Source organism: Squalius cephalus (genome assembly GCF_949319135.1).
Source record: "Squalius cephalus genome assembly, chromosome: 3".
NCBI classification, from domain to species: domain Eukaryota; kingdom Metazoa; phylum Chordata; class Actinopteri; order Cypriniformes; family Leuciscidae; genus Squalius; species Squalius cephalus.
The window spans coordinates 17,409,525-17,436,105 of record NC_137124.1 but is presented as its reverse complement, the minus strand read 5'-3'; the positions used below and the strand labels follow the sequence as shown (position 1 = coordinate 17,436,105).

Below are 26,581 nucleotides of genomic sequence, written 5' to 3'. Positions count from 1 at the left end.
CAAATGCTCCATCTCATATAGATGTTCCTTAACCTAAACAGTCAAAATCAAAGGAGAACAGTGCCAACATCTCCTTCTCAAGGGTTTCGTGCTGCAGCTGGCCCATCACAACCAGTCTCTGTTTTTACTGATCTGAACACAGACCAGAACTGTCAGAGAATGGAGACACTGTTCAGAGTTCCATCAGGAGCAAAGAGGAGGAGTTTGAGCTGGAAGTCGGTACAGGAGACTAACAGGAAAAGAAAGCCAGGAGGAATAGAATAGAATAGAATAGAATAGAATAGAATAGAATAGAATAGAATAGAATAGAATAGAATAGAATAGAATAGAATAGAATAGAATAGAATAGAATAGAATAGAATAGAATAGAATAGAATAGATCAGATCTATGACCGTTTTACACTACAGTTCTACAGGAGCAAACAGAGGTAAGAGTACAAAGTGACCCCAGGAAATCTCCACCGGCCTCGGATTTCTGACATCATTAAATGTCTGCACTTGAGGTCATACGAATTGAAAAGTCATTTTGGCTGTGTTCTGGCAATGTAAAAACAATAAGAGGTTATGGTAAGTGCAAGACCTTGAGGCAGAGAGGTCACACTTTTAACAACTAAACTTAAATATCACACTTCCTCTTTTCTCTGCCTTCTATTCTATTGCAGTCCACTGTTCTTTTAATTCCACCACTCCATAGGGATAATCTTTTTCCTCTGTCCATTTGAACTTTATTATCTTCAGATTCATAAAAATGTCAATTGTTTGATTGCAGTGTGAAGAAAAACTTAAAACACATTGTCTTCTATTTAAGTTTTTCAGCCAAATTTGACAAAAGAACAGGCTGTACCCTCCAATGGGCACTTTGACCTCTCTCTTGTTCTGTTCTCTTTCGCCATCCTTATTCTTTCCATCCCTCGGCTTGAATTTCCAACCAGAGTTCAACTTCCTGTTCCTCCGCAGCAGCTCCACACTTATAGTTCCAGGCCTCAAAGTCATACTGTCTCACACACATGCAAAAAATAAAAAGCCAAGGGACACCGTGGCCGGGTCACGACCCCCTGGTATGAAGGAAACCCAGGTGAACCCCCTCAGCGCCTCCTGCCATCTGGAGTGCAGCCAGCTCAGGAGTCAGAGCAAGACCAAAAAAGCGCCATTGTACATCTACAGGACCACGGTCATGAACAAATTCTATATTTGACTTGTTTCCCTCCCTTCCACAAGTGTCTCTCTGTGCCTCTCACTCTTTACAGTAGCGTGTAGCGGTGTTTACATGATGTTTGTTTAAATTATCTGGAGTGATGTCACACTAAGGCCACTCGACATATAAACATACAACAGTCTCAACAACTTCCTTCCTATGGGGGCGTTCAGGCCACTGAATATACAGTGAATGGGAAGTATCTGCCATAGGCGCATTGAAACAGGCGTTCATGAGTTTGTGCTCACCGTTTAAACAAAAAAGTTCTTCAGGGACATATAAAGTGCAATTCTGATTGTTTTTGTATAAGTAAGCATTGTGATTTCCCAGGGTCTGAGGTGACTCCAGGGTCACCAGGGAAAGGAAACACAAAAACTCGAACATTCCTTCTTAAAAAGAAACACATCGACTCACTTATCGGGGCTCTTTTCTCATTTGTTTGCTTTTTTTCCTATAACCTCAAAACAGTGTGTGTGTCTCCCTTCTATGACTCCCTGGTCACTTTCAAACAACTCTGGTCCTTTACTTTTCCTCCATTTCCTCTGCGTCCTCAGACGGCTCCTAGACCGGGTTTCCAGAGCAGCTTTGGACTGGTCAAAAAAAGGGCAAGACATGAACTCTAAAGGCTTCCTCTCTACCCCGAACCCCCAGCATGCCATTCTCACCAGCTTCCATTACAAAGACTATTGTAGTAATGACAGTCCATCTGCTCGCACATGAAATTTACAAGCTGAAGGGTCATAAAAGTGACATTCCACCAACTCAAACAATTCAAGAGTCTTCATGAGGAGCTGTCAGCACGTACACTCCGAAAACAAACACGTGCACCCTCGTGTCAAAAAAAAACAAAAAAACAGACGTACCCACCCAAGCATGTAGACCTACACCAAATTCTTGGTCGTATTTTGAAGCATACCACAAGAAAATAGTTTAAAGACTCTTGACTCCACAAATGTGTGTGTCTAGCAAGTTAATAGTTAATAAATTAACACTGATGCATTTTTCATTACTTGTGACTGCGTCAAATGAAACATTTGTTTGTGCAGGGAACATTCCAGGGTACTTTTGGGTGGAGAACTTGCTGGTAAACTATGGAGCAGTTTCCACTGGCAAATTTAGTCAAAAAAATTAGTCATTGACAAACAACTGGTGCTAGCCGCTTAGATTTAAAATGACCAGCCAGCACGGATTAACAGATGTACGTATGTACTTATTATTTTGTCAAATACTGCGATTTTGTGATATTATAAACATCTAATATGAAGATATTCCCCATTGGGATTTCAACTTTATTTCACTTAATCATGCAGCTATACATCAAATAAAAAATATTTACACATTTACTATCATTCAAAAGTTTGGGGTCAGTAATATTTTTTAATTCTTTTAAAAGGAAGTCTCTTATGCTTACTAAGGCTGCACTGATTTGAACAAAAATACAGTAAAACTGTAATATTGTAAAATATTACTAGTGCTACAATTTAAAATGATTGTTTTCTATTGTAATATAGTTTAAAATGTCAGTCTAATATGCTGACTTTGTGCTCAAGAAACATTTCTTATTATTATCAACATTGAAAACAGTCAACATGGATAAAACGTGATACATTTTTTTAAGGGTTATTAGATGAACAGAAAGTTCAACGATTTTTTTGTAACAATATAGATGTATTTACTGTAACTTTTGATCAAATTAATGCATCCTTGCTGAATAAAAGCATTAATTACTTTCCAAATAAATTCGTACTGACCCCAAACTTTTGAACGGTAGTGTAAAACGCTCACTCATAAAACGGTAACGTTAACGCATGAAATTTTAAATGACCAACCTCTCATACACACACTAAAATACATATCCACATTTTAAGGAACATATGTTGAAAACACACAAGACATTCTCTACCTGAGAATAACACTGCAACAAAAGGCCTTGGGGAACAAAGTGAGGGTTATATGTAAGCGTGAGGGCCAGCATAGAGATTGTTTTCAGTCAAACCTGAAATACAACAGAATGCAAATGAGAAATACTTACCAATACAGTGTAGATGTGTAAACAGCGATACACAGGAGAGAAGTCCACCAAGTCCTGCGCACCAGGAATCTGCAAAAAAATACAGTCAGTGAGTCAGTGAGAGACACATATTATCCTATACAAATAACCAGCACTAAAGCTGGAAGTCAATAAGGAAAAACAACATTAAAGATATTTTTCAACTAGAATTTATTTAGATTTTCAAAGGTCATGAAAAATGAATGTAGTGTAAAAAAAAAAGTAGTTTTACCACATTTAACTTATCACATTCTCTTTATTTCCCTTTGACTTGAGCCACCCTTGACCTTACCAGTATAGGAAAGACTCTTTTTCCAAAAGTAACCCAAACAAATGGCCAACTGAACAATACCAGCTTTGATCTGGTGCCCGCAAAATAGCAACCAGGGACATTCAAACCCGACTACTTCATGGCACCACCAACAATTAAACCAGAGAATGTGGAAAAAACAATTCAGTCTTGATGCACCACTGGGACAGTGCTGGAAATGTCTGCCCGGTTCAAGGATGGCGTGTTCACACCAACATACTCCCCTACAAACAGTTTACAGACAGGACGAAGGGGCGCAAGGGGACATCGCTCAGGTGGCAAGGGGTCATTAAACGGGCACTGATCTGCATCTTTGGACACAACCGTTTCTCAGGAAGCCCCTGAGCACAGAGATTCAAGCAGATTAAAGCCTGGCACAAGCAGTGCTTCTCAAACAGGAGCCAGAAGAGGAAAACATGATGACGCACAGGCTGATTGAAGCTTGGATGGAAGGGAAGGGGGGGAAAGGTCAAACAAGAGGGCAAAAAGCATTAACCTTACCAGGGTCAGTTGAAGGTAAAATATTCACTTATGGAACTATTGTGGAAATGTTTATGTTGATCAAACTGATATCAAAATAGTATAGTTAACAATGTTGCACCATCATGGAATTGGGAAGACATTAGGTAAAGATGATAACTTTAGTCAACAATTACATTAACGTTTATTTAGCAAGTAACTTTTTGTTAGTTGGTTTGATATGAAAGTGTCTGCTTAGCATAACGCAAATGGAAAACAAAAGTCCATCACCAGTGCTTTAGTACAAACACAACAAGTGTCAATCTTGTGTTGCTTCAGTTTGAGCAAGTGAAAACACCAAAACAAGAAGTCACACACGCTTATCTGAGCACGTCAAAATAAAATCAACGTGAACTACACAACGTCTGTCTTGATTGTGTCATTTTAATTTGTCTCAAAGGACATAAGCGGGGATCATCCTTTCGCTCCGTGCCGGTGGTAGCAACAGCTGGGGAGCACGTCTTGCATGCTCCACACGTCTCACATTGCTGCCTCAGAGGAGCAGGGCAGGCCTAATGACACTAAACGACTGCGGAGCTGAGACGCTCCATTAAGAAAGGGAGGGGATCCTGGACTGGGCAGGCAGCCCAACAGCAAGTCCATAGGGATATTAAAGTAAAGCAGGAGAAAGGGACTGATGGAGAGGGACGAAAACAGAGACAGAGAAACTGGGATTTAGAGTCAATATTCAGAGATGCCATTAAAATATATTTTTTTAACTAAATGCTGACTTTAGATTTTTGGCTAATGTAGATAGAACACTGTACTAAAAAACTGTGACAGTGTTTTCCAGATCTAAGTTATTCATACAAAGGTTGAATCAGTTGGAGTGGTTACTGAATTAACCTGACTCACTTATTGAGTGATTCATTTCGACATGTTTCACTGAATGAACCAAGAACCATTACTGTGTTTTGTGGCTGGTTGTTTATTTGAATAAGTGTAGAAACATTTTGGATTTAAAAAAAATAATAATAATTTAAATCCATCTCAAACATATTAAAAGAATTGTTAGCGGAATCACTAATAAGAATCAGAAGCAGAATCGTTACATTCATTATGATTCCCACCCAAATGAAGGACTGACACAGAAGGAAAAAGAGCAAGAATAGAGAATAATACCCAAAGTTACATTTGAATGGAGAATTCTCTTTTTTTCTGGTTTCATAGAGTGCCTGTGCACAAAAGTAGCCTAAAAACAACTTGGTAAAAGCTTAAAATAAATTGAAATGCTTAACTGCTGAGGTGAATCTTTCCTCTCTCACCTCGTCCTCCTCTTCATACTCCACATCCAATATCCCAGAATCCTGTTCTGTGAAGGGGTTGCTTTCAGTTCTGTCCACCTCTGTGCCTGAGCGTGCATCCTTCCGTATCCTCCGTCCACTCGCTGACCGCTGCTGTGATGTCACGGCATTGTCACGAGCGATCTGCACCTGTGCCTGGAAAACAAACACAGCAACATGTGAAGAGGAACATATGGTAGGACTTTCATTTTTTGCATTTAATTATTTATTTTTGCACAAAAAAAATTGATTGATAGATAGATTACATTTGTTTGTTTTTTTACAAGAATCCAAATGAAATTTGAATACATTTTAAATTACAAATAAAAAGTTATTTTTTCTCATGACAATACTAATTTCTGCAAAGCTACTTTAAAATACAAGAGAGGGAGAGGAAGAGGGAGAGGGAGAGAGAGAGAGAGAGAGAGAGAGAGAGAGAGAGAGAGAGAGAGAGAGAGAGAGAGAGAGAGAGAGAGAGAGAGAGAGAGAGAGAGAGAGAGAGAGAGAGAGAGAGAGAGAGAGAGAGAGAGAGAGAGAGAGAGAGAGAGAGAGAGTGTGTGTATTTTAGTATCCCACGATACCAAGAAATAACAAAGACTGAACGTATGTCAATCATTTTCCATGTGACATTCTAACTCAATAGCGATACTGTTCTACATGTTGACAAAGTACGTCTTTTCCCATTAGTCCCAACAAAGGGAAAGGCACCTGTGAAAGGATTTCCCATAAGCAAAACGTGAGAGTTCAGATGAGATTTCCTCAATAGAACACTATTCTTTAACTAACAGCGTCTGACGTCAAGACTAAGTTAAATGCGCACACAACCTTCTCCTTACAGACCTCTCAAGTTATTTAGTGGGGAGCAAGATTCGGGCATGGAGGGCTCTTGAAGCAGACAACAAAAAAAACTGCCTCTTTATTGAAAAAAAGAAAACTCCATAACTCCAAAACACCATTAGGACAAGGGAACAGAAACCAAGCAGCGACAATAGGATACAAAGGGGATGTTGTGGGCTTCCTGGTGGTTCCACAAAAAGGATTCAAGACAACACTGTTTATTCTGATTATTCTTCTCTGAGAATGAGAAGGTCCAAATGAGCTTATTAGACTACGCAAAGATTGAGCTCTCTAGTAGAGTCATGTGCGTCATTGCGAAGGTATATCGGATGGTGGCACATGAAGAGACCTTTGCAACTCAAGAATTCCTTCCCATGAAGAGCATCAGATTTAAAGGACTTCATTACAGGAAATGTTGTGAACATTTCAACCCAGTCTCTTGAAGCAGACAAAAAAGGTAATTGAGAGAAAACTTCAACACCATAAGGGCAAAATAATTGACAATAGGATGCAAGGTGGATGTTGTGGCTGCTTGATGTTTTCACAAAAAGGATTCAAGCCAACACTTTATCCTATTATAATTCTTCTCTGAGAATGAGAAGGTCTAAATGCACTAATTGGACTATGTAAAGATTGAGCATTGTCATTGTATTCATAATTGTATTGTGCTCCACTCATTTCTTTAGACATGTCTGAAGTTCTAGTCCTCTTCTAACCTCTAGTAGAGGCATGTGCGTCATAGCGAGGGTTTATCGGATGTAGTATGTTACAGTAGTGTGTTGTCTATTGTGCTTCATTGGCTGTTATGTCCCACTCGTTCAGTTCGGTCTTCTCATCTTAAGTAGAGGCATTCGCGTCAGAGTGATGGGGTACTGGATGGCAAACAAAAAGAAAGAAACAAACACTGCAAAAATTCCTTTCCTTCAGTGGCCCCATGAAGTGCTCCATTATTAAGAACTTTTGAATTTCACAGTGAAAGACATTAGTTAGCCACAGCTGCAATTTCAGGATTTAAACTAGAATGTGACTTTGTTAATGCAGTAAAGGAACATGCCAAATAAGAGAGGAAAAAGATTATTCCTTTTGAAAATATATTTAGTTGTTAAAAAGTTATGCAGTTTGTTGTACAGCATGTATTCCCTTCAGAAATATTTGTAATTGTGAATAGGTTGCAATAGAAGTAAAAATCCCATCCACTTAGCATGAGCTTGGAAATTGTTACATGATGACATATGCTTCTATAGAACTTCAGTTTCACTCAGCTACGAACTCCCACGAATCATTGCAAATGATGAAAATCTCTCTACAATCTCAAACAACTTAAGTATTTGATTATTTTGCAATCGTTATTTTATGTACTGTAATTTTTACTGTTTTTACTGTATTTTAAATGAATGTTGTTATACATTGTGTGTATATGAGTCAGAGTCAATGACAAATTTCCACATTAGTGGACAATATAGTTTAATCAATCAAGCATTCATAGTTTATTTTTGTTTTCAGCTAAACGAAAACTTTTATATCAGTTTCTGTAAAAAAAATCATTCTGGTGCATCTCTACCTCAAACAGATTGAATTTTATACTTATAAAAAATATCTATACATCAGTAGTTTTATATTGTACGGCTGTCTTTTTATTTAGATGGGCTGTATAGACCATGAAAAAACATACACAGTACTGGTACCTTTTTCTTCGATGCCCTTATTATACTTTTTCAAATAATACCTTTCATGTAGTGTGTAATGTAGCTGTCTGTGAAAGTAAACAATCTGCAAAGTTGTGAAGCCGAAAGTGTACGATAAATAAAGTTATTGTCTCTCAAAAGAAAGAATCGACTCTGAAACGGCTAAACGATTCGTCAGGAATTCGAATCCCACTTCCGTTAAGGCTACACGTCACTGGGTAACATATTTGCCTAATGCCCACCTATGTTCTACATTGTCTCCCCGCGAACAACTTGACTAGCCCTCAAACGCTGTAACTTGTGCACATGTCGATAAGACACCGTTTTCTGCTCTGCGAAAGCAAATTCTCATTCACGTTAGTGCTCGGCTAACGTATGTGCTGTTATGATACAGTTAATGATACAGTTCCCACATGTGCACCGCAATAAATTTGAAATATACACATCAGTTTGTTGATGGACATACACTTCTTAATGCTGATTAGAGCTGTAATCGGGCCTTAAAAGTTCGGCCCGAAAAGGCCCGAGCCCGACAGAGTTTGGCCCGAGCCCGACAAGTACATTTTGATTGACAGCTTTTTAAAAGCCCGAACCCGTTTACAGCCCGACTGTCCAAAAGGCTGTCTATCAGCAGTGATAAGAGTGTCGGAGAATAGCGCGGACACGCGCTTCACACCGCGAGCCGGCACACGCACCACTCGGCGGAAAAGGGAGAGAAAGAAAAAAAGAGACTGCGCCGCACGCACACGTGAGCACCTTTGTCTTTCGTAAAAAAGGAGTAATTTATACATTTTTTAACATCATTTATTCATGACTAACGGAGGCTAGAGGCCACTTGGAAGTTGGAACAAATAAATAAAATAAGTCCTCCAGAGACCAGCCTCCGTTTCACCTCCTCAAGATCCATTTTCACGCTAATCTAAACACATCACCTGACCGCTCATTTACCACGCAACCCGAAGCGCGAGCCCGAGCCCGGCCCGAGCCCGTGTAAAATAATAGAAATTAAGACCGAACCCGACCAAACCCATCGGGTCCCGTCGGGTCCCGTCGGGTTCGGGCAAAGATCTTCAGCTCTAATGCTGATGGTGAGGAATTATAGTTGCAACATCTCATGATGAACGACAAACTGAGTAGCGTATCACTGAGAAACGTCCTGATCAAGTCGCCCTTGCGATGGAGGTTTAGGTTGAATAACTAGTTATTCCAATGTTTCACCATTGGACACCATCATTACTGTACACATTGTAAAGACAATCTGTAAGCTTTAGGAAGCCTCCAGAGTTGGAATTCAATGATGGTAATTGGCGTTTTGTTTCCGACATGCGCTGTAAGCATTAGACCAACAGACTTGACTGTCTGACCAATCAGAGCAGAGTAGAGTAGAGTAGAGTAGGCTCGCGGAAATGAGGCATTTAGAGAGACTGATTCATCGGACAAGTCGTCTGAGAATCATTGAAAAATGTGGTGATGTGCAATGTATATTATGAGAAAATGAAAGCGTTTTTTGACCTTTGATCCATGTAAACCTGCTGTTGGAGACCTCCAAAACAAAATTAGGAATCTTTAAAATTGCATAATGGGGCCACTTTAATATTCCTTTGGAGAAAAAGAATGAAATACTTAAAGGTAGGGTAGGCAATTTTTCATAAACACTTTTTACCATACTCATGTACAACATACATGTATTTCCATTCCTCCACGCACTCTGCTAGTGCAGACATTATCAGCGCATTCTGTAAGGCAGACAGACAAGTCACTGAGCGCAAGTTGTAGACAAGTCAGATCTCTGTAAGTTGTTTACGTTCATTATTATTGTAATGTTATGTGCTTTTGAGACGCTTTGCCGACTCTGCTCTGGCTGTTTAGCAGGAGGCGTGGCTTTGGGGAGCGCTCTGAAGGGATGGTGGGATCTAATGCTTTCAAAGCTAGCTTGCTATTGCTAGCCTCTCCGAAATTGCCTACCCTTCCTTTAAGGAGCCTAGACTGCTAAAACAAAGATTATTTTCAACAGGTTTCCCCGAACACTGCAGCTTTGTTAAATGTTCAATCATATACATTTGCATAATTTACTGATAGTGAACAGAATTTTTAACATTCATATGATTGACTATGTCAAATAATGATGTTTGGCAAAAGGTGATGATTTCCAAATAACTAGATATAACCAACCTCTCTCTAAAATAAAAAGCAGAAGACAATGAAGCAAATATTTTAAGAGTCATTCTGAAGAAGGTGGAAACATTTGTCATGTCATTGTATAAACATGCTCCTTCAGAGAAAATATACAAAAAGGAGTAAAATGGAACAAAACTTTGAGCTAAAAATTGGGCTAAGAAATAGAAGTGACTGACATAACAAAAGGGCAACAAAAGGGTTCAAAAGAAAAGGAAGATTAAAATTCAAGCTTGAGGTCTATAACATAATCTTTGACTAACCACTTCTCTATACTCAACATACACACAGACTCTCTGTGCTCGACAGCTTACAATGGAGCCATTATTACAGCACTGGATCTCCCAATATATTTATTTTCAGATAATTTGTTAGTGGAATTAAAACAATCACAGGCTCACAGAGACTGGGCCTAATTTCCAGTGGAATAGGAACCAGTCTGCAAGTCTGGATCACAGAGCCCCTAGACAAATAGCCTTCTGTTATTAGCGGTTCGCTCGTGCGCTTACTCGCTCCTCTGGATTTGGGGATGGAAGAATGGAGTGGGGAGGAGGGAATGAGAGACATCCAAAGCTCAAGAGAAGCCATCTCTGCTGTGGAAAGGGAAGTGGATCCACTTGAGGTTGAGGGTCTTACCCTGAAACAACCGATTTATTGCCCAAAGGTATTTGGCGGTGGTAGTGATGCCATCTGTCTTGTGACGTCAGCCTAAAGAATGTGGAAACTTCAAGTATTTCTCCACACAAAATTAACAATGTGACCATAATATGCAGAGATGACGGGTAAAAATGACCAAATGATTCAAAAAAGAAGTGGGCAAATACAGGTTCAAAAGAGAAAAAGTTAAATCCCTGAACAGAAGAAAAATATAAATGATGGGAGGAAAAGGCGCTCTGTTCTTCATCAGTCAGCAAAGAGCAACTGATCTATTCTTCTCCAGCTTCTACAGTCAGAATGTCTCCAACGTCACTCGACCACAAAACCACTGGAACAGAAACCCACAAAAAAGTAGAAAGAGCGACGACACCCTTCTGTATTTAACAGCAGAAACCACTACTGAAGCTGCAAAAAGGCCACAACGAGTGCCAACATGTAAGCAGAGCAGTCACATCTGCTAGCGAGGAGAAGTCGCAGGTCAGAACCAGGAGCCAGCGTCTGTGTCAGCAATCAAGAATAAGAGAGTGTTACAGATTGATTCTCTGAGTTAACAGAAAGCTTGTGCAAGGTGACATTAGAGCTTGATTTATCGTTCACTTGGTTTACTTTTGAGGAACAACTCCATAGCTTTGCTCTAATCAGCACGTGCCGGGTTACAGCCAAAACACACACGCACATGAACGTGTGCCAAGAAGACAAATCTTACAGGACTCAAAGACATGCAAGAAAACAAACTTTAATAGGAGGAATGTGAGGCTTTGGCAAGTGCCGACTGGACGGTCACTTTGTTCAAAGGTTACTGGAGTTTGAATATTGGTTTAACTCTACACCAACATTCCACTTCTGCGGGAGACGTTACGGAGCGGCGGAGGCAGGCAGAATCTGGGATGACCTCTGCTGCCACCTACTGGATGCAAATGGAACTACATGATGGAGAGCATTGACTGCTGGGGGAAAAAGGGAGAATTGACATGAGATTAAAAGGTGTTTTTGCTGGTTTACAAGCCAAGAAATAAGGGGGAAGATGTTGACATTTTCTGAAGAAAAAAGTAAGTGATGCAAAACCTGCTGACACAATGCGAAGGTGTTGGTATGTGGTGTTGAGCAACAATAAGAGTTCCCTTAGGAAACCCCACGACCCCCCCAAAAAATTAAAAAAATTAAAATGTAATTGCTTACTCGAGGTTCCATTTTAGTTTTCACCAAAACTTATAAAACACACTTCCTTTCTCTCTTTTATTAGAGGATAAACCTGGGGATACGAAGTCAGGCTCCAGGGAAGATTGATTCATTCAAACAGTGTGTTCCCAAAAGGGAGTCGCTGAAGATCAGATCCAGCCGTGCCCCAGATCAAGGTTTATCTCAGAGACTCAAGCAGTAGCTGAAGTCAGTGGCCAAGACCGGGTCAGACATGGATCGCATCAGCATGAGCAGAATCTGGGTCAAATGGAAGTTTGTGATGGGAGATGATGGGAGATGAGAGGACGCTAGGGTGGGAGGAAAAGCAGTTAACCACGTTTTGAACCCGAACAGCCGCGCATGGTTAGGACAGCACATGGTGATGTTGACATAAGTGTGTGTGCATTTGCCTGGGTGGTTGTGCATGCTGCAAATCGTGTGGTTCAAGAGTTTGAACACCGTTCAGTACAATTTGCTGTTCTTCGCCAGAGGCCACTGGAAGGGTAGGACAGGCACCCAAGAAAACACATAACCAAAATCACATGAGCCAGTGTGTTTCATTATCTGTTTGGCAATCTCATCCACCTTACATCCAACCAATATTACACACGGGGATTAATCCTTACAGCTTATGTTAATGGTTTAAAATGGCACAAGAACTTATTTGCGCATCTGCATGGCCCTCTATGGGGTTTTGTTACGGTCAGTAGAAACGTACGGATAAAAAGAGGGATATTCACTGATTGTTCCCAATTTGACTTCATCTTGTGCAATCTACCCTTCACCCGGTTACGTGATTCCCTTTATTTCTACTCCCACAATCCCTTCAATAAATCCCAATACTGAATACAGATGGCCCACAAAACCAGGAGGTCTCAAACGCCAATCACCTAGAGGCCCAAGAGGTGGGCTAGGAAGAGTTGCAAAAAATACCAGTGTTTTTCCCATTTGAACCTAAACTACATACACTACAGTTCAAAAGTTTGGGGTCAGTACATTTTTTGTAATATATATATTGAATGTATATAAAGATAATTATTGGCAAGATTATACAGTTATTATATGTATAGTCCTTTTCAGGACAACTCCTCTAAATCTATTATACTGCTCTGCATGGTCATGAAATTATTTTACTTCACTCAGATAAGTAAAATTAAATGTCTGAATTGGCTGTGCAGGTTGTCAAAGCGTCACTTAACAGAAACAGGGCTTCCTATGTAGTGCACTGTGATGTATTCACTATATAGGAGATTTATAAATGAGTGAACAAGAGAGTGATTTGAGATACAACAACTATTTGTGACAAAAATGCAAGCATGCATTGCTTCATGTCTTCATACAGGGTACAACTATATTTACATCCTGTGTTTAAATGCAGAAATATGCTAAAAATAAAGCTTCTGTAATAATACTTAACAAACCAAAATAGAAAAGGGATAAATGTTAACAATGAGTAACAATGTTGTTCATTAAATTAAAAATAATCCAATGAATGATAATACATTGTACTAAAGGAAGGACCCAAACTAATAGACGTGTATGCCCTTTGATAAACAAAGCAGATGATCAGACTCAGAAAGCAGACCAGCAGAGAGTTCAAACCAAACAGTCCCATCATTTAGATTGGACCGGTGGAAACTCACCAAGTTCCGGAGCTTCAGGAGCCAACAGTTTGTTCAAACTATGGACAAGGGCACAGGCTGATGAGGAGAGGGGAAAAAGGGACAAAGTGGAACGAAAGGCTGGGCTGGGGCAACTGGAAGCAGACCAGCAACAGAACAAACGGGTATCTCTGATTACAACTCATGGTGTCCACATGCATTTGCTCATGTCAGACAGCGAATGCATTAAAACCTGCTGGTAGAATACACATCTACCTCAGTCCTGCCTACCTGGATGAATACACATATTGTTTCATTGTTCAACTTCTCTTCTTCAACATCGTCAGAGACTAAATTAACTTTCCAAAAACCAATGTTATTGAAGCAACTTTGAAACTCTAGCTTTCCAAGCTACATGCTACTCATAACTGGAAGTGATTCAATTACAGTAAAGCTCCTCTTGAGAAAAAGTAACATTACAAAACTAGTCCCAGAAACAAAAAAGCAGCCACATACATTATTACATTGAAGCTGAGGGAGCAATATCCGTCTTTAAATATAAAACTACATTATTATATAATTAATCATTTCCAGTATATTGAAGTGTATACTTGGCACACAAAAAAAGTAATGAGGGTTTATGACCTCCAGCTTGAACAGAATGCATCATAAAATTGCATTCTTCTTAAAAATAAAATGCATTTTAACTTATAGAATTTAGCTGGAAACATCAGCAGCATTTAACTCAATATTTCGATTTTTAAAAAGGCCTAAATGTCACACTTCTGCAAAGCGACTCAAATAGGTGAACCATTTCTGGAATCATTTATCGTAAACTACCTGAACAAAAAGAAGAATAGATCAAATTTATAAAATAGACCATATAAGAATAGACCAATGCTTTTTAAAAGCTGAACTAAATTCGTACTGCTGAAAAAATGTTAATTTAGTAGTTTCGCTACATTTGTGTTCTTGAAAGTGTTGGGGTGTAACTAAAAAAAATTCACACAGTAAAAAGAAAACATATGTTATAGCACACCATCACATGCGCACACACACGTGTGGCTTTGGCCTTTTTCAAGGAGGAATATTTGAACTCTTACATGACATCTTTTTGGCTACTTTTGCTCTCCACTGTTTCTTAATTAGTAGCAGCAATAGATCTGAGAAGAGTGGAGAACGTTCTGAAGACAATGTGATGGTGAAGACTGCAAAATTATCCTTAATGATGTTGAATGTTCTAGGTGGTTGCTTACTGGCCAAGTGGCTATGACAGTGGTTCTCAACCACTTTGACTCCAAGTACCACTACTGTCCTAACAACTAGGGCTGAACAGTATACCGGTACTATGGAAGCATTGGGATACTAGAGTCAAAATACTGGCAATATCATTGTATTTTTTTAATGGTAGTATCATCAGTTCGGTAGTACCATGAGGAATGTTGTATGTGCGGTAGGTACAATATTTAAAATGTTCATTAACAACATTCAAAAGCCTCATGACTTTTGTTTGTGATTTACTAGATTAAGGTTTTTTTTTAATTAACTATTTTTTTAAATTAGGCTACTTCATATACCCAGGTGTTTTTAGACAGTAGGAATCCTGGATCTTCCATCGAAGAAGAAAAAAAAACAATAGTTGAAGTAAATTAAAAAGAAATATCTAGATTTTAGTTGTTTGAGCTTGTAATGTAATTGTAATGCTTGTTTTGTCTTATTTTAAACTGGCAAACTGCGCAGTAATATAATGGTACCAAGATATGCTCTCCATTATAAGTCTGTGTTTTTACTCTAGTAAAAACGGTACAGGATGAGTTGCAAGAAAATTGTAATACTTATTGATATGGAAAAGCCCCAAACTTAGTATGTATGGGCATGCAAGTATGTGCAATAGTGATGCCTGCCTGAGAAACCACCTCCAATGGAGCTTTCATCCAATATCATCTATTATGACCAGTTTTATTCCTCTGTGAAAAAGAACAAGTAAGAAAGCAAAGAAAAATATGTCAAAGAGAAAAGAGAAAAAAGTGAGGCCAGATTTTTATGGTGCTTGGGAGATCTTAATGTCTACTTGGCGTTTCATATTCTAATGCACTCCTCACCCCATCTTGGTCTAATAACTGTAAAAGAAAGCAGAGGACTTTTCTGCATTCCAACGAAAAATCCACTCAATTTCTCTCATATGTGTTCCCTGAGTCTTCTCCGTGTCTCCGTGCACTGTCCTTGAAGCAGCGTCCATACACTGTGTTCCTAGACTCCTCTGGCATAAACAAAAGCGACCTAAAATGATCTTTGATTCAGAACAGATTGGTAGCTCTCTTTCCTCCAGACTAGATGACTAGATGGTCAGAGATAAGATGAAAGGAAAAATGGGGAAAAAGCACATTAAACTACCGAAGAACAAGGCCTTTGTCCTTCCTTCGGAGACCTCATGTTGAAACCCAGCTGTGACCGTCAGGTCAGAGGTGAGCACATGAGGCAGCTGTCAAAGAATAGTTCAGACACACCTCCAGGCATTATTCAGACACGAGCACTCACTCAAACACAAACACACACACCTGTTTCATGGCAGTCTCTCCGATCTTATCCGAATGCTTGCGGATGCTCTCCAGGAAGTCTTTGAGGTCAGACATGGAGACGTCTCTGATGTGCGTGCGCAGGCGTGGGATATTCTCTGCCATGATGGTGCAGAAACGATATGATCCCGCTTGAGGCAAACAGCTCTCCTCCAACTGTTCCAGAGTTCGTAGAGCTGGATAGTATCTGGGTAGCATACGACAGGGTCAGAAATGATGGATACAGGAAATGTTGCATATATATGCTACTTCAAAAATCTTCCCAGTATTAATGAGCACAAATGCAGGGCTCAACAATAAGTTTTTTTTTTTTTGTTGGCCCACTTGAGACAGAAGTTCAGACTCTTCTTTCCGAGTCATAATTTTCCATGGCTTCTTTTTTATTGTGACAAAAAAAAAAACATTTTACATGGAAAAAATTAATAATTAATAAATGAATAAAATTATTTATAATTGCTTTTTTTCATTTGTATATACATTGTGTATGCATTCATATAGTCATATCATATATGCATTAAACATTTTGTATTATTTATTTATTTATTTTTTTAAACTGGAGGGCAAATGACAGTCCCGTCGACTGACCCAAAATTCTCAAAGCTCTCCCCAGGACATTCTTATTGTTGAGCCTTGCACATGCAGTGCGTGTTTTAACCTTTGGTTAAAGACTTAAATCTCAGCATGATAACAATTTAACCCAATCAAGATGATCTCAGAGATGAGCTATGCTCATCGCACACACACACTCTCTCTGAATACAGCATCACAGTCACGCAACATTACACAGCAGACCCGACGCCGGAGAGAGAGTCTCTCTTGGCCGACCCTGCCGCTACCTCCAGGCTAATGGCAAAACCAAGCACACAAGAGACGGGGAAACACGGAGAGCAGAGATAAATAAAAAACAAAAAAAGTTGCAGGCCCATGCCGAACCTCAGGTCACACAGAGGACACGACAAGACAGCAAAACCAACGCTTCAAAAACGTTTAGAGTGGCAGTTTAGGTGGACTGGCTTTTTCAGGTGTTTCCACAATTTTGACTCCCAAATATAATGATCCCATTGTAAGGGAACCCCCTCTCTAAAATATAAAGGCAGCTATATATTTTCTTTGTATTAAAAAAAATACGATTTTAACAATGCAAAATTCATTAAAATGAAATACTATTAATGTATTGAAGCAAATTATTATCAAATTTCTCTGAAAATATTGATTATTTATTAAGTGTATATCTTTTCTAGCCACAACTAGAGTGATGTTAAATGTAGACATTTTCCATTACAATTCAATTTTATTAACAGTTAAGTTTAACAGTCCTATCATATTTTGTCAAATCTTTTTCAGAAGCTCTTTTACGTCCCCCTGAGGGTTGCGATGTGCTTGTAAATAAGAGGTGTGTGCTCATGAGGAAGCAGGATAAAATCCTGTATCATTTCCACCCAGTTCCCCCTCTCTCCCTCCACCTTCCGGTCAGATGTCTACTGTCCTTGACTATAAAAACAAAGATCCCATAAATAACAAAATTGCCTGAAAATGTTGAGATTTGGGATGGTTCAATGTATGCAGCTGCTAAAGCTAAGAAAATCCGGTCCAAATGTGTCCTCTGTGTCTCCGACTCCTGACATCTGCCAAATGCTGCTTTGAACATCTCTCAGACATCTGAAAACTCTCTTTCTCTGTCTGGTCACAGTCACATCTGGCTGGATGAGATACTCCAGTGGTGCAGTGATCAAGGGCCTGTTTAACCTCTTCAGCTCTGCAGCATATTTTGAATTTTTTAGAGGATTTGGCATATCTGAATTTAAAAGAGCGCCCTTCCCACATACATTGGAGTAAATGGATAAAAATGGTCTCATTTTACAGAAAACACTCTGAATTTTAACACAGTGGTGGAATATTGCATATATTATATTGTATATATTCACAATTTTATGATAAACACATATAAAAAGTCATTTTTTTATACAGTTTTTAATTAATATTTTATTTTTAAACAAAATTAAAAAAAACTTTTTTTTCTATATCCCTTCAGAAAGTTTCTTTTGATTCCACTAGGTGGCAGTAAACAGGGACAAAAAAGTTTTTTTGGATATCTCCTTCTAAAAAAAAGTTATGGAGATTTATCTGAAAGGAGTCACTGGTGTCTCCAAATCTACTTTTACAGTCTCCATTTTTGATTGCTAAAATAATTGGGCATACCTGAATTTAAAAGAGCGTCCTACCCACATACATTGGAGTAAATGGATAAAAATGGTCTCATTTTACAGAAAACACTCTCCATTTTAACACAGTGGTGGAATATTGCATATATTTTATTGTATTTATTCACAATTTTATGATAAACAAGGATAAAAAGTCAGATTTTTATTGATTTTTAAATTAAGTTTTTATTTGAGAGTCTGTAATTTAGGACCTGTTTGGTGTATTTCCCTGCGGAAGATTTCTTTTCAATCCTCTATGTGGCAGTAAACCGGGACAAAAAGAATTGTTTTGATATCTCATTCTAAAAAAAAGTTATGGAGATTTATCTGAAAGGAGTCACTGGTGTCTCCAAGTCTACTTTTACAGTCTAAATTATTTATTTCTGAAAGAATAGAGCATACCTGAATTTAAAAGAGCGTCCTACCCACATACATTGGAGTAAATGGATAAAAATGGTCTCATTTTACAGGAAACACTCTACATTTTAACACAGTGGTGGAATATTGCATATATTTTATTGTATATATTCATAATTTCATGATAAACAAGGATAAAAAGTCAGATTTTTATTGATTTTTTAAATTAAGTTTTTATTTGAAAGTCTGTAATTTAGGACCTGTTTGGTGTATTTCCCTGTGGAAGATTTCTTTTCAATCCTCTATGTGGCAGTAAACCGGGACAAAAAGAATTGTTTTGATATCTCATTCTAAAAAAAAGTTATTGAGATTTATCTGAAAGGAGTCACTGGTGTCTCCAAATCTACTTTTACAGTCTCCATTTTTGATTGCTAAAAGAATTGGGCATACCTGATTGTAATATTGCGTCCTACCCACATACATTGGAGTAAATGGATGAAAATGGTCTCATTTTACAGAAAACACTCTACATTTTAACACAGTGGTGGAATATTGCATATATTTTATTGTATTTATTCACAATTTTATGATAAACAAGGATAAAAAGTCAGATATTGATTAATTTTTAAATTAAGTTTTTATTTGAGAGTATGTAATTTAGGACCTGTTTGGTGTATTTCCCTGCGGAAGATTTCTTTTGAATCCTCTGTGTGGCAGTAAACCGGGATAAAAAGAATCTTCTTGATATCACCTTCTAAAGAAAAGTTATTTAGATTTAACTGAAGGGAGGAAAAATGAGAGGTATGAGAATGTAGCAGTTCTTGTATTTTATTATACACAGAGATAATAAACTTCAACAAAATAAATTAAATTAAATGTTTTAGAGAAAAATGTGCAGTCAGATGCCAATGAGGGCATCTGACAGGTCCACACCTTCCATATGTTTATTATAGTCTTTCACTGCCACTGGAATCGGGACTCTGTGCCTTTCCCATACACCCTCTGGATTCTTGACACGCCTGAGGACCTCATCACCGTCATCTGCCTTGTGCATTGTCGAACACATGGTCACCTCTCGTGTGTCCATCCACTTAACAAAGAGAAGTTTCCCGTCTCGGAGCCATCGAATGGTTCCCCTTTGGGCTTTGCGGCTGATGTCATTTGCCTTGGTTTTGGGGAAGTATTGTGCCACACGCCAGAGTCTTCTTAGTGAGCTGGTCCATAAAAAGGCACGGGCTGGTGTAGAAATTGTCCATAAAAAGCTGTGTGGCTCTGTGGCCTCACAGAATCACCAACAGAGGGTGTGGGGGTCTTGGAACCTTCTTGCTGCTGGTGCATGGCAGATCTGGCTGCCATTCATCACCACTGTCCAGACTGCAAAACAAAACAAATTTGTGAGAATTGATAAGAATGTAAAATGTGTACCTTGAAATGCAATGTAAGTCGCTTTGGATAAAAGCATCTGCCAAATGCATAAATGTAAATTTATAAATCCACACTGCGATTCAGAAATGCATGCTAATATTACATGCACAAAAATAATTCACATATGCATATAACAGATACAAGAATATAGTATATTTGCATATCCACACAAGACAAATACATGTGCAAAGATGAATGAGCACCACTCATGCATGCACTGATTCAAATATGAATGTAACAAACATGTAGAATGCATTTCATGTAGAGAGAAAAATGTGCTTTTACAGATGCCCAGATGTGCTAAAATAATGTTACATGCAGATTTGTATTTTAGCAGGCATTTGTTCATCAGTTGTATGGATGCTTGACACGCAAGCATGCATCTCTGCAACTGATGAACAACGCTTGCCCACATGCATGCAATCAAAGCAACTAATGAACAACGCGTGCAAAACTACAAACATGCATGTAACATTATTTTAGCACATGTGGGCGACAACAGCACACAAAGCTTAGCAAAAGCTACCAAGCTTATTTGAACTATTGCATGAATATATGCATGGGCTGTGCTCGTTTATTATTGCAAAAATCATCTCAAATATGCATGCAACAGACATACAAAAACATTTACGCGACGCACAAAAAAATACGCACATGCTTAGCAATACCAACCATGCTAATTTGAATTAGCACGTGCATGGGTTGTGATATTTCTCGATTTCTGTTGCATGCATAATTTGCATTGTTGCATGCATTTGTCCATGAAATACACAGATACAATGTTTATAAGCTCGAAATGTGTACTTACTTGTTTTTACATTCAGAGTCTTCGCCAGCATTGTCTAACAGAATCGAAACTGACATCGTTGCAAGCATCAAGCTCCTCCAAGACAGCATCCAAGCCGACAAAAAACTTTCTTGAAGCCATTGTCCAAAGACAAAACACTCCAACCAGTTGTAAAAACCTCGCAATTACTCAAAAAACACTGTCCAAACTCTCCAACTAACCCAAACTCAACTGCGAGGATCTCTGTCAGCCGCGTAATAAGACCCGCCTCCTCAACTTTCCAAAAGGATATCTCGGGCTGTGATTGGCCTAGAAGCATGATCGACGTCTCCGTTGATAGTTTAGAAACCCAGCTTTTCTGTCGTATGACGCAATACGTGATGACGTCATCGGGAATCGCTGCTATAGACCATCAAAACTAAGGATAATAAGACTATTTGTCTGCATCGCATGTTTTGATCTGGACATCGGTGACATAATACAGTGCCATTTGGCCATGCATGCTCATAGACATGTGAAAATGGTTTCATTTTGAAGAAAACAACCTAAGGAACGAGCTGATATAGCGTTTGAGGCGTTTAGCTACACACGGAGTTAGTGATCCGACCAGGAATGTGACTCATGTGTTTGCTTGTTCAAAAGAATCGATTCTGTTTTCGTGATTCCTTGGATAATAATGTTACTGTAAAGTGTTGGATCGGTGAAATAAACTGCACAGTGATATTCCTGAGAGTGAGAGCTTTCATTTGATATATGACTTGTTTATTTTTGGTGAGTTTGTGTGATATAAATATGAAATTTAATATCATTAATATGATTTTCTCAAGGGGGGGTCATTGCGGGGGGGTCGAATATAGACCTTATTATCTTCTTCTATGTAACATAAATGCAAAAGTGATGAGGTTGTCAGGAAAGCTGAGGTTCTAAGCTTTCAAACAATACCATATATGTATAGTTTTGTGCTGCACAACTTATAGATTTTTTTAAATGATTATGATTATGCAATATTGGACCCACCGGTGGGTCCGCGGGGTTCCGCGGGAGGCCTCAGAGCTGAAGAGGTTAAATCATCAACACCTTGCTCTCTCTTCCCCAGCTGAGAATGTCCTGTTCTCAAATGTAAGGTTTTTTTTTTAAGTAAAGGTGTTAAAATATTGTGGGTACTAAACTGTCCTTGTGCATTTAAGTCCAACCTGAATAAGTTTATCTCTACTGCCACCTAGTGCTCATCTGGTGTTTTTGATGTGCACAAAAAAAGGCATCGAATAAACTTCATACCTTTTAGTCCTCATCTGTTCCTGCAGTTTGGTGTACATCTCCAACACTGCAAGGAAAAAGCACGTGGAATTGTGGGAAGAGTGTCAAGAGCACAGCATGTGAGCTTCCAAGCACTTAAAAAACATACACTACAGGTCAAAAGTTTTGGTTGGGTATGATTTTTATATTAAACATTTTATTTATCAAATTTGATTTGATAAAAAATACAGTAAAACATAATATTGTTAAATATTATTATTAAAAAAAAAACAGTTTTCTGTTTTAAGATATTTTCAAAAATGTATATTAATTTATATTCCTATCCTGCAGCCATTACTCCAGTCTTCAGTATCACACAATCCTTCAGAAATCATTCTAATATGCTGATTTGGTGCTTAGGAAACATTTCTTATTATCACAGTTGGTAACGGTTGTGCTGCTTAATATTATCTGGTAAACTCTTTGATGAATAGAAAGTTCAAAAGAACAGCATTTATTTTAAATAGATATCTTTAGTAACATTATAAATATATTCACTGTCACTGACCCCAAGCTTTTGAATATAGTGTAAATACAGCAAATATTTAAAATTGACAGACAGAGGCCTGATGTTTCTACCTGGTAAGCAGTGTGTGAGTTTGTCAATGGTGGTGGCAATATTCCTCTGCTGCAGACGGCACTGTCTCAGTTCATCCATTGACGTCAGGAGCTACAGGGGAGGTAACCACTGATTTCAGTCATGCTTGTTAATGTTACATGTTCTGAATCAAAACTAAGCAAACAGGATAGGATACACACCCCCTTGCCGTCATTTTGTAGATTCTGATTGGTCTCGGTCACCTGACCCTGAGGAAGATAAGACAACCAATTATCTGAGTGAATAAACAGAAAGTATATTTGTTGAACAATATAGGAACTCTGGATTTTCCTGGCATATGACACACTAGCGGTTCAAATTGTTTCTTGTTTCTTCTCTCTGGTTTTATAGGATTTTCTCAAACCCTCATCTCCTGTTTCTGCACCTTGAGTTTCTGGGCTTCCCCGCGCACTTTGAGCAGCTCAGTAATGGAGTCCACAAAGCCCTGGAAGTGATGGTTGCACATCTTCTCAATTTCACGGTCGTGGTTGCGGATCCGCCCCTCCAGTTTCTCCATGAAGAGTCCATGTTCCTGTCCATCATAAACAGACCTTTCAGGAAAACAAGGAGAAGATAAAAGAAGTGTCAAAATTACATTATATAAAAGAATATACATTAGATTGATGCTAAATACAAAATACTATATTACTAAACAGAACAACTGAAAATATTGTCAAAAGATATATGAAGTGCTTCGTTGATCTTTAATTGTTTTGAGCTTATCTAATACAATAAACAGTTTTAAAACTGAGATATCCTTTCTGATAAAGTGAAGGGAATGCAAGTGCAATCTCTGTAAAACATTCAATCTTTCTCCATTGTTACTGACGCTAGGTGTTCACCACTAGGTGGCAGTAGAAGATATGAAATAAAACACTCCTCAAGAAGCTCAACAACTCGTAAATGGATATTTTTTCTTTTTCATTTGAAATCAAAGCAAACGACAAACGGCAAGAGTTATTTCAAAATAAATGCAATACTTTCCCATCTTCTGCTCTGCAAATACAAAAAAGAAAAAACATTGGAAACGACACACTGAAAATGTCTTTCCAAATGTTTTGTGTTTTATACCTCATAGCAACATTTCATTTTGCGTAAAATTAAGTATGACATCTACCATACCAACTAATGCACAGAACAAGTGACAATAAAACACAATTCAATTTGATTTTATTCAATTACATTCTAGTGTTCCACTCAGTCCAGACGGTGACAAAGCAGTTTTACCTCCAGTAAGCAAGCCAATGTGACAATACTTTTTTTTAATATGGAAATCCTAAATTAGTAAGGGAAGCATGTTTGGGGTGAATCCGGACTTGGCAGGGGGAGCCTGACTTAAACATCACACTCTCCTGATAGAGGTCAGATAGTCATCATCATATGTAAATTAATCCTGTTTAATAGACAGAGCCACAGTGAGGTCTGTCAGGGAAGCATGTGATGTCCTGTTCAGTGAAATACACTAACACAAAGGACACAAACACACCAGCACATGGCTTCACCTGAGCACAGCCTTCCTGTGCCTCAGGAAATGTCCTCTTTCCATTAGCACAGGCTTGACGTCACTGATAGCTTCTTCCACAAACACTCACGCATAGTAAACACCTCAAATCCAGGGCTGCAAGGTGAAAGAAGCACTTCCCAACCTGAAATTAGGGTTTTTATCTGTAGTAAGAGGAAGATGCTGGAAGGAAATGTGAGACGTGTACAGGAAAAAGTGAACACTGTGACAGACAAATGAGCGGACATGCTCAAATTAGTCACGCGATGCCTAATATACTCTACTCAAAATTTAGAGTATTTATAAGGGAACGTGTGCACAGATGAATACTTTATCATAAATACTTCAACATTCCATAAAAAAAATAAGAACTGTCAATATTGATTTCATGGTGACTTGATGTTGGAGTCATTGTGCAAGTTTGAATCTCGCTCGAGGTCCTTTCCCGATTCTGTTCCCCTTTTTCCTCCTATTGCTTACACGGTTTTATGAAATAAGAGACAAAAAGGCCCAAACTGTTTTTTTTAAATGACATTTGGCTGTTAATAAATGTTTAAAGAAAAAAAAAGAAAAAACACATATCTAATTATCATGTAAGTAAGAGCCATCTTCACTAAACTGTGTTGCACAACTCCCTAAGCAAGAGTCACAAAAACAAGCGCAGACATGGAAACAAAAAGCTGAACAAATAGTAAAAAGCACAGCTGCAGTGGTCCATCTGTGTGAGACTACAGCATCTGGCTCAAGACTCTCAGTCAAGACTCTTCCTAATGAATAATCAAATTTAAAAAAGGTCAAAATAACTTTTGTGTGCATTAAGAATATCTCACTGACTGTATGAACGTAATGATTCTACCCGTTTCGCAGCATGGACCAACCATGAAGTAATCTTACTTGACTGACTGTCACTTTTGGCTCTCACAGTCACAAGTACTATTTGCAAATAGGCTGACGTTCCCAAAACTGAAATGTGATATCCTCCTTGAGAAAAAATGGTGCCTGATTTCCCAATACTCCCTAGACCTAGCAGATAAAGGATGAGAGAGAGAGAGAGAGAGAGAGAGAGAGAGAGAGAGAGAGAGAGAGAGAGAGAGAGAGAGAGAGAGAGAGAGAGAGAGAGAGAGAGAGAGAGAGAGAGAGAGAGATTTTTTTTCACCCAAACATGTCACACACACACTAACTGGAGAATGTTAATTTTTGTAATTTGTTAATTTGTAATTGAGAATTAATTATATTTACTGTTCTACTGAAGAAAATTCACCTACATCTTGGATGGCCTGAGGGTAAGTAAATTAACAGCAAATTTTCATTTTTGGGTGAACTGTTCCTTTAAGTCTGAAGAATGCCAACATTGCTTTGAGCAGTGTGTGTGTGTGTGTGTGTGTGTGTGTGTGTGTGTGTGTGTGTGTGTGTGTGTGTGTGTGTGTGTGTGTGTGTGTGTGTGTGTGTGTGTGTACAAGAATGTGTACACTTGTACAACTATCTTTGTGAGGATCAATTTGAGTTTTAGACCATTGGAGTGAGGACAAAGAGAGTAAAGTGAGGACATTTTGGCTGGTCCTCACTTTCTGAGACCCCTTTAAAGGTCCCGTATTATGCCCCTTTTCACAAGATGTAAAATAAGTCTCTGATGTCCCCAGAGTGTGTATGTGAAGTTTCAGCTCAAAATACCCAACAGATCATTTTTTACAGCATGTTTAAATTGTCATTTTTTGGGGCTCAGAAAAACACGCTGTTTTAGTGTGTGCCCTTTAAATGCAAATAAGGTGCTGCTGGACGGCCAAGGGGGCGGAGCTTCATGAGCTCGCGCTCAGTCTCTCAGCCTCAGGACAATTTCATCTCACGGAATGATGATAATATCAGAAACTCTCAGTAACGGCGTTCATTTCGAGTCTGACAATAATGCCTACAGAGTCAGAGTGCTGTATAGAGATGAAACAGGTATAGTTTAGTAGTTTAATTACTGTTATTATAACGTATTTGTCATCTGCTTGTAGGCTATGTATCCATTATTTATTAATAGCCTACAAGTCTGCTGTCTGAATGATGATCAAACATATACTGATGAGTTTAATAAAGTTTATTGTACATCACACAAAAGATGAAGCGTCAGTTTTACTTCAGAAAATCACCGTAAGAGCTGAGTAAACACAGTAATTTATTAGAAGTGTGCAAGTAGCCAGTAGAGTTGAGGGAGCATTCCTGTGGGCGGAGGTTAGTCAAAAAACGGTTTTAATGACGTCATTAAAGAAGGAAGTAGAGGGATGTAGTCCAAACGAGCCGTTCACTGTAGTCAACTTCTGTTAAATAAAATATCTCGCTTGGCATTGAACTTTGAGCTTTATAATT

General features: G+C 38.6%; 1 protein-coding gene across 8 annotated transcripts in view; it reads right to left on the bottom strand.

Annotated features, from left to right (window-relative positions):
- exoc6b (exocyst complex component 6B) overlaps positions 1 to 26,581 on the bottom strand; it is a 95,809-nt gene that overhangs the window by 56,373 nt on the left and 12,855 nt on the right. For 4 of the 8 annotated variants that reach the window (XM_079867098.1, XM_079867099.1, XM_079867101.1 and 1 more), the window contains exons 2-8: positions 23,117 to 23,282; positions 22,893 to 22,940; positions 22,713 to 22,803; positions 22,116 to 22,161; positions 16,050 to 16,254; positions 5,313 to 5,513; positions 3,228 to 3,296 (exon numbers count right to left, since the gene is read on the bottom strand). In XM_079867098.1, coding sequence (XP_079723224.1) covers positions 3,228 to 3,296; positions 5,313 to 5,513; positions 16,050 to 16,254; positions 22,116 to 22,161; positions 22,713 to 22,803; positions 22,893 to 22,940; positions 23,117 to 23,282 — 826 coding nt within the window. The remainder of the gene's footprint in view (positions 1 to 3,227; positions 3,297 to 5,312; positions 5,514 to 16,049; positions 16,255 to 22,115; positions 22,162 to 22,712; positions 22,804 to 22,892; positions 22,941 to 23,116; positions 23,283 to 26,581) is intronic. The other 4 variants (XM_079867100.1, XM_079867102.1, XM_079867104.1 and 1 more) reach the window with 1 other exon arrangement.